The 8,179-nt window shown below is 45.5% G+C and overlaps 1 protein-coding gene and 1 non-coding gene across 2 annotated transcripts; both read left to right on the forward strand.

The window, feature by feature from the left end:
- Positions 1-1,845: 1,845 nt before the first annotated feature.
- Positions 1,846-7,894, forward strand: RPL23 (ribosomal protein L23). The gene is made up of 5 exons (XM_047845333.1): positions 1,846-1,922; positions 2,503-2,586; positions 2,917-3,045; positions 7,548-7,661; positions 7,762-7,894. Exons 1-5 carry the CDS (start codon positions 1,910-1,912, stop codon positions 7,842-7,844), a joined length of 423 nt encoding a protein of 140 aa, XP_047701289.1. The 5' UTR covers positions 1,846-1,909; the 3' UTR covers positions 7,845-7,894.
- Positions 2,622-2,756, forward strand: LOC125158736 (small nucleolar RNA SNORA21). The gene has a single exon (XR_007149469.1). It is a non-coding gene; the product is annotated as a small nucleolar RNA SNORA21 (small nucleolar RNA).
- Positions 7,895-8,179: the final 285 nt, after the last annotated feature.

An 8,179-nucleotide genomic window follows, 5' to 3' on the forward strand; every position in this document is an offset into this window, starting at 1 on the left:
CACAACAGCAGCACAGAGCACAAGGTGGGGCTCGAACTCACAAACCCATGAGATCATGACCTGAACCAAAATCAAGAGTCGGCTGCTTAACTGACTGAGCCACCCAGGCACTCCTATTCCTTATTATTTCCTTAATAACATTTTATTTTCTGTCTTATATTCTAAGAATCCAGTATTCTGAATCCAGTACATACAACATACAAAATATGTTTATGCTATTGGTAAGGCTTCTGGTCAAGTAGACTAGTAGTAAAGTTTTAGGGGACTCAAAAGTTATACATGAATTTTTGAGTGCATGGAGGGGTCAGAGCCTCTAATCCCTGAATTGTTCAAGGGTCACCTGTATACCTATACGCTAACAACTCCCGAATTTATAGATCCTTCTCTCCAGAACTCCAGGCTAATGTGTCCAACTTGTTATTTGAATTTTGTTTGGTTGTCTAATAGGCATCTAACTTAACATGTCCAAAATTGAAGTCCGGTTCTTAACCCCCAAATCTGTTCCTCCATAGTTTTCCCCAAGCCAGTTAATGGCAAGGCCATTTTCAGCTTGCTCAGACGTTTAAGGCCTTGGAGACATTTTGATTCCTTCCTTTCTTTCATGCCCCACATTTTGTTGGCTGTACTTCCAAAACACATCCAGAACCTGACCACATTACATTACCTCTACTGCTGCCACTCTAGTCCAAATCACCATCATTCTTTCCTGAGTATTGCAAGAGCTTCCTAGCACATCTCCTTACTTGTAACTTTGTGTCCTTTCCCACAGTCTAGCTTCAATTAGAGTGATCTCAGGCACACTCATGCCTTAGGAAGCCTTCACTGGCTCATGACTATCTGTACTGCCCTTCCGTGCGAACTCCCTCACCTAAAATCTAACATCAAATAATCTTATTTGCTTTAATATCAGCTTCTCCCATGGAGCCCACACTGACCACATTGTTTCAAATTACAATTTGCCCCTCCACCCACTTCCTGATGCCTCTTACCTTGTTCTTTTACTTTTCCATGGTATGCATCATCTAACACGCTATACACTGCAGTTATTGTATCTATTGTTTACTAATACCCACTGTCATTGCCACCCTAGCAGAATCGTTTATCTGTTTTTCCCCTTGAGGTAGTCTAATGTATGCCCATGACAGTACCTGGCATAAAGCAGGTGCTCAATTAATATTTGAATATATCAACAGAAGGAAAGAGGCCAGAATGGGGAGGTTGAAGCTATAAAAGGGGTAACTGACATGCCAGGATCTCTAAAATACAAATGGGTATGGAACCAAACACACACACACACACACACACACACACCTACACACACCGCACACGGGACTATCTGCAGCACTAGAATGGCTCTTCCCAATACCACATCCTTTTGGGGGAGGGGGGAGGGAACTTTCACATTTGTTTATTTTTACTCGCCATCTCTTTTTCAGCACAGTTTTTTTTTTCAATACCACATCCTAAGGGTACCGTTTAGAGCTTTCTCGCTCGGTCCCCCACGCCCTGTGTTCTTCGGGGGCCCCTACACAGCACAGAACCTTTTAATCAATCATTTCTGAACTTCTAAGGTCCAGCGAAGTTCCTGACGCATATTACGTGCTCAAAAGAGGTTTTTGGGTAAATTTACCAATGTTTCTGTGCCCCCGACTACATTAGACTTCTTAAAAAGGAGACTCCGGACGTCACTCGCTCCAGCAGCCCTCGGCGCCGACACCGCCCACTTCGCCGCGAAAACTTAACCCGACGTCCAGCATTTATTACGTAATAAAACTGCGCCCTGAAGCCGTGGAGGGAAGAGGCGGATTGAGCAGGCTCCGGGACACGTGACGGGATTGGGCGGGGCATCAAGGTTCATATCCCAGAGTCCTTTGCACTGACTCCTCTTCCGACTCCTTGTTGAGCAAAGATGTCGAAGCGAGGTGAGTATCTGGGAGATCCTTCGCCATCTGTCGTGAGGTGGCTGCTGGTCGCGCCCGGAGCGGTGGCCACGGGCAGCTGTGGCGCTTTGCGCTCCTCCCCGGCGGAGAGGGAGAGGAGGGCCGCGAGAGAGCGCTGGAAGGGCTGCCGAAAGCGGCTGGGGGGGCCTGGCGGGTTGAGTTGGCCGGATCCGGACGGGACTCTAGACCGAACCTCGCGGGGTCGCTCTGCGCCTAGAGCTCCAGTAATGGAATTTAAGTGGGGCTGGCTTAGGCCCTATGCTGGGCGACTTGTGCGGGCTCCCGCCTTGCAAGAAGAGCTACGTGGTGCAAAAGCTGGAACGAAGATTGGGTGGTTCAGGCCCCTTACTCTCCGCGTAAAGGCGGTAATAGTGTGGAATTGGCTGTTCGCCATGAGAACGGGGTGGCACATGGGGAGGGGTAGGTGGAATCCCAGAGAGAGGGAATTTAGTCTGCCGTTTCCCAAAGCACGTGCGAATGAATTTATACCTTACGAGTGTGAGGGCAACTCCGAACCATGACTAGACAGCGACCCCATTCCTGTGTTCCTTTCTACCCGCAGGACGTGGTGGGTCCTCCGGTGCGAAATTCCGGATTTCCCTGGGTCTTCCGGTCGGAGCCGTGATCAACTGTGCTGACAACACGGGTGAGACCTTCAGCTGCACCCTGCCAACCCCCCCCCCCCTTTTAAAAGCACTCGTTGGGCCTTGACTAATGACCCACTGAGCCGTCAAGAAAGGGCAGAGGAAAAACACTGCTTTTGGGTGAAGCAGCAGCATGCTGTGTTGTTTTGCTTCAATCGGTGGTGTGACAAGGTATTGCACCTTGGTCAGGTGTGGGGGGTGGCGACTAACTCTTTGGGAGTAAGAGGGGAGGGAGAGGGTCTGGAAGTGACGGGGTGGGGGGGGAATGTTACACCGGGAGAATGCTTAATAAGCTCTCCAAAAAAGTCATGTTTGTTTACATTCTTTTATAGGAGCCAAAAATCTGTATATCATCTCTGTGAAGGGGATCAAAGGAAGACTGAATAGACTTCCTGCTGCTGGCGTGGGTGACATGGTGATGGCCACAGTGAAGAAAGGCAAACCAGAGCTCAGAAAGAAGGGTGAGTGGAGGTCCTGAATCCTCCTGTTGCTTGGTGGACAGGTGCCCTTTACTAGAAAATGGAACAGTTACTCTGCCATTTTCAAGGCTTCTTAAAAGCTTGATTTTCTTTGAGAGGAAGTCTGAGCTATTTATCTGCAATTGAAGTTTTGCTCTTGGCTGTGTTAGAGACTATTCTCTTCCCTATCTGGTTTTGTTGTATCTGTCGCTTTTTTTTTTTTTGTCATTGTTTTAAGTAATCTCTGCCCAGCCTGGGGCTTGAACTCATTACCCTGAGATCAAGAGTGACATGCGCTAGTGACTGAGCCAGCCATGCACCCCATTGTTACATTTGTCCTTGTCCCCTTACACCCTGAGTGTATTTGCCACACTGAAGTCAGGGCCCATCTTTTAAAAATCTAAGTCTGGGGTGTCTGGGTGGCTCAGTCAGTTAAGTGGCAGACTTCAGCTCAGGTGACGATCTCACGGTCTCTGAGTTCAAGCCCAGCGTCGGGCTCTGTGCTGAGAGCCTGGAGCCTGCTTCAGATTTTGTGTCTCCCTCTCTCTCTGCCGCTCCCCTGCTTTCTCTCTCTCTCTCTGTCAGGAACTGAAGAAATATTTGGAAAAAAAAAAAATTAAAGTGTAAGTCTTGGGGCACCTGGCTGGCTTAAATGTAAACCTTGGCTTGTCATTTCCCTACTTAAGTTCTTTCTTGGTTCCCAATACAAGCTGCGAGGAAGTACATATTTACCCTGCCATTTCCCCGAGTTCAGTGGATAGTTCTAAACCACATCAGGTACCTATACCTGTAGAAACAAAAGCCCTGTCCTTGTAGAACTTAGTCCTTCTTCATGGTGCCTTCTCCAGCTCTATTGCTTTCAGGTCTTGATTTCTCCCTCCACCTTCCTTGGTGCTTCAGATCCTTTGTACTTTGTGCTTCCTGCCTGGAATACTCCAATTCAATCATCTTTAGCTCACTTCCTTGTTAACACATCTCCCCATCCACCAACACACCCCCCCCCCACCCCCCATCCTCCAGTAACCTAAATCCAAGTGGTATTTTTTGTGTAGCATTAGAGTTGTTTCTTCTACTAAAGTTCAGAAGAGCAGGTAACTGTCTGGTTCATTGCTGATTTCTCAGCTACAAATGAATATGGTGGTGTTTAGTGTATATATATGTGTGTGTGTGTAATTTAAAAGTTCTTTTAGTATTTATTTATTTTTGGGAGACACAGTGCAAGCAGGGGAGGGAGGGGCAGAGAGAGAGAGACAGAATCTGAAGCAGGCTCCAGGCTCCATGAGCTGTCAGCACCGAGCCCAACGCGGGGCTCGAACCCACGAAGTAGGGGATCATGACTTGGGCTGAAGTCAGACGCTTAACTGACTGAGCCACCTAGGTGCCCCCGTTTTTAAGTAATCTCTGCACCCAGCATGGGGCTTGAACTCAGGATCCCAAGATCAAGAGTCACATGCCCTGCCAACTGAGCCAGCCAGATGCCCCAGTAAATGTGGGGGTTGTTTGGTTTTTTGTTTTTTTGATAGGCATTTAGAGTTGACCAGGTGTCAGGCAAGTTTCCTTTCCTGGAACTACTGATTTGAAAGGGAAGGATGAAAACTTGCATAAAGTGGTTGTGAGATTCAGATAAAGCGTGTAGAGCATTTGGCCTGGGACACCTAGCACTTTGTAAGTACAGAATAACATATTCTTCGTGTTTTAAGGCAGGCTCTTTTTATAGAGGAGAGTAACTCAAGATTGTGACTTGTCAAAAGTTTGTCATGGTTGCTTCTAAATCTCTTCTGGTAGACACTAAAACGGGGAGCTGGTCATTGCTTAATCCCCACTAGGTGTAGGAGTTGGTTGAGGGGAGAAGGTTTTGGAGCACTTCTGACTTGTAATGTCTTGTCTGGTTTTAGAGCTTCTGATACTCAGTGAACTTAACTTCAGCTCTTGGAACTTTCCTCCTGTACCTGTTTAGTCTGTCTGCCCTGGAATGTTTTCCTCTTCCTGAGGAGTCTGAGCTATGACTTGAATATACAGTACAAATATGATGGGTCTTGGCCACATACTGCAGTTACTCCTGGTAAACCTGCATAAACACACGTCTCTACCGCTTGGTTTTTTTAGCCTTTGGGTCAAAAATCTTTGTTCTCCTTTAATACCACTTGAGGGTTTGGTAGGCAAGGAGTACCAAGCATTGTGGTTAAACATCGATTAATCAATGTGTAAATTGAGATCCTCTTAGAACACTTGCTGGGTCTGATCTGTGGCCTGGAAAGCTGTCAGAGAAGGGCAGAGCAACCCGCTTGTCACCGTTGGTGAGATGGCAGCAGTACATGTTGTTGGTCTCCATCTGATTATTGTGGGACAGACCAGAGAACACTTCATGGTTTTAAAAATAGTTGTGAATTTCCAACTCCATCAATGTCTTACTTGTTCTGGGTTCTGCCAAATGAATACATCCCCTCACGTTAGGCTTCCATATGTCAGAAACTTGAAATGCAGGCAGTGGAAAGGGGCAGTTTTGGAAGTCCAGAGTCTTGGATTTGTGTGGCCTTGTTCATCTGCTAGATTGGTCATTTGTGAGAATTTAAATGGTTATGAGTAGGGGTGCCTGACTGGCTCTGGGTAGAGCATACAACTCTTGATCTTGGGGTCATGAGTTCAAGCCCCATGTTGGGCGTAGAGTTTACTTTTTAAAAAATGGTTTTGAGTAGATAAGGGCTCAACAGGAGGCTCTTAGTAAATACTAGTTTTAACCCTCAACGTGTATTTCATTGTTAAAAACTTGATCAGAGTCTATGTATAGAGACAGTATTTGCCTCGAGGATAGCCAGGATCCCTGTCCTATAAAAAATCCTGTATTTGCAGTGTCTGACCTTGAATATGGCAATGTAACTGTTATCTCTATTTTCCAAGAGGAAAACTTGAACCTCAGATTATTAAGTAACTTGTTCAGTGACTGTCGAGGTTTGCATGCAGGTTGTGTCTGACTTTAGTTCTTTCAAGTGCAGTAGATGAAGATCTGGGAAAGTGTTCACTTTATGTGCAGGTAAGTTTTTAGAAGTTACTTAAGACCCTGGAGGGGCGCCTGGGTGGCGCAGTCGGTTAAGCGTCCGACTTCAGCCAGGTCATGATCTCGCGGTCTGGGAGTTCGAGCCCTGCGTCAGGCTCTGGGCTGATGGCTCGGAGCCTGTTTCCTATTCTGTGTCTCCCTCTCTCTCTGCCCCTCCCCCGTTCATGCTCTGTCTCTCTCTGTCTCACAAATAAACGTTGAAAAAAAAAAAAGACCCTGGAAAACAGTTCCTCAAAAAGTTAGACCCAGTTAATTACATAGGCAATAGAAGTTAAATTAAAATTGCCCAACTTTCAGACTTCCAAGAGATGATCACTGTTAATATTTTGCCGTATGTCCTTTTTTCTTGACTTCCGTGCAAAAAATTTCTTGTTTAAATGGGACCATGACCTTCCCATTAACCCATTCTTCTTGCTTCACAGATGATTGTACTACATATGAAAAATTACAGATAGACCTAATCATTTTTAAATGATTCTGTTTTGTGTCTTTGCCATGAGATAGATGGGTTAATTCCAAGTTTTTGCTCTATTAACATACGTATGTGCCCAGCAGTAGCAGTTAGGCATTTGAGATAAAGTAGAGTGTGTGGTCATGATCCTGGACGTACTCAGGGAGTTCAAGGAGCTTGTGACACATACGCACGCTAGAAGTTGCAGGGTTTCTTTGGCTAAATTCATGTGTAAATGAGCTGATATTTATATAATCTAACATGGTACGTATTCAGTTCCAACATAATCTTGGAGGGCAGTAATTTTTACATCTAGGTGTGTATTTTCTTAGAAGTTTTGATCTGTACTGGGGTGGAACATTGCCTAATGAGTTAATAGCTTGGCCTCTACTTTTTCAGGTTTTTTTTGTTTGTTTGTTTTTTAACGTTTATTCATTTTTGAGAGACAGAGCATGAGCAGGGAAGGGGCAGAGAGAGAGAGGGAGACACAGAATCTGAAGCAGGTTCCAGGCTCTGAGCTGTCAGCACAGAGCCCGATGCAGGGCTCGAACTCACAAACTGCGAGATCATGACCTGATTCGAAGTCGGACACTCAACCGACTGAGCCACCCAGGCGCCCCACTACTTTTTCAGTTCTAAAGGGGCTCCCATTTTGTGATACTAGGATCTTAACAGTCCCCACCTGTTGGGTGAAAGCATAGAAGGTGCTTAGCAAGTTTCCTGCTGGTATGTTGCTAATTGTTCTCCTGAAAGAAGGTCCAAATTTACACTTGAAGGAAATGCAGGCAGTTTTGACTTGGAGTAAGGTCTTTCCATAAGGGGCGATTGGTGTTTGATAAGGGGTTTGTCTCTCAGACTTGCTTTTAGGGAATGAAAAGCTAATGGTGAGTATGCATTCCGTCCAAATGGAAATGTTGGGGAACTGGGTGGGATGTAAACTGCTCTCTTGTGGTGGCACTGGGACAGGTTAAATGACTGCTACCCTTTTTTCCCTTTTAGTACATCCAGCAGTGGTAATTCGACAACGAAAGTCATACCGGAGAAAAGATGGAGTGTTCCTCTATTTTGAAGATAATGCGGGGGTCATAGTAAATAATAAAGGTGAAATGAAAGGTAAGAAAGTATCCACGTTGTTCCCTAGGTCTTTGAGATGGGACGATTTAACCTTGGGTCTGTCTGATCTTACCTGTCACCACATTCTTTTTTTATGCAGGTTCTGCTATCACAGGACCCGTTGCAAAGGAGTGTGCAGACTTGTGGCCCAGGATTGCATCCAATGCTGGCAGCATCGCATGATTATTTCCTTTATCTGTTTTAAAAAAGAAGTAAAAGTTATGTGCTCCCGGTGTTTGCCTTCTTGTTCTCTTGTACACGTTACTCTTCTTGACACCACCTAGCCCTTGCCTCCTTTTGTAAAATGAAATTACTCAGTGCAAACTTTCTGGGGACGTGTGTGAAACAAAGATAAACAGTACTTGCACTTTTCGACTCTATAGACACTTATGGACTTTCCAATTTCTGCTGTAAAAACTTATTTGGGTTTGGAGTCCTTAAATCGCAGATAGTAGGTACTGTTTGATAGGAGGTTACCCCAGGTAACTGCCTTGCAATTCATTTGAGATAATGTAGAG

The sequence above is a fragment of the Prionailurus viverrinus genome, unplaced genomic scaffold (genome assembly GCF_022837055.1).
Source record: "Prionailurus viverrinus isolate Anna unplaced genomic scaffold, UM_Priviv_1.0 scaffold_35, whole genome shotgun sequence".
NCBI lineage: Eukaryota > Metazoa > Chordata > Mammalia > Carnivora > Felidae > Prionailurus > Prionailurus viverrinus.

What these genes read in the sequence shown, in the direction of transcription:
- RPL23 (XM_047845333.1), top strand. An exon ending in CAACTGTGCTGACAACACGG is followed by an intron (nt 2,587 to 2,916) that starts GTGAGACCTTCA and finishes ATTCTTTTATAG; the next exon opens with GAGCCAAAAATCTGTATATC. An exon ending in ACCAGAGCTCAGAAAGAAGG is followed by an intron (nt 3,046 to 7,547) that starts GTGAGTGGAGGT and finishes TTTCCCTTTTAG; the next exon opens with TACATCCAGCAGTGGTAATT.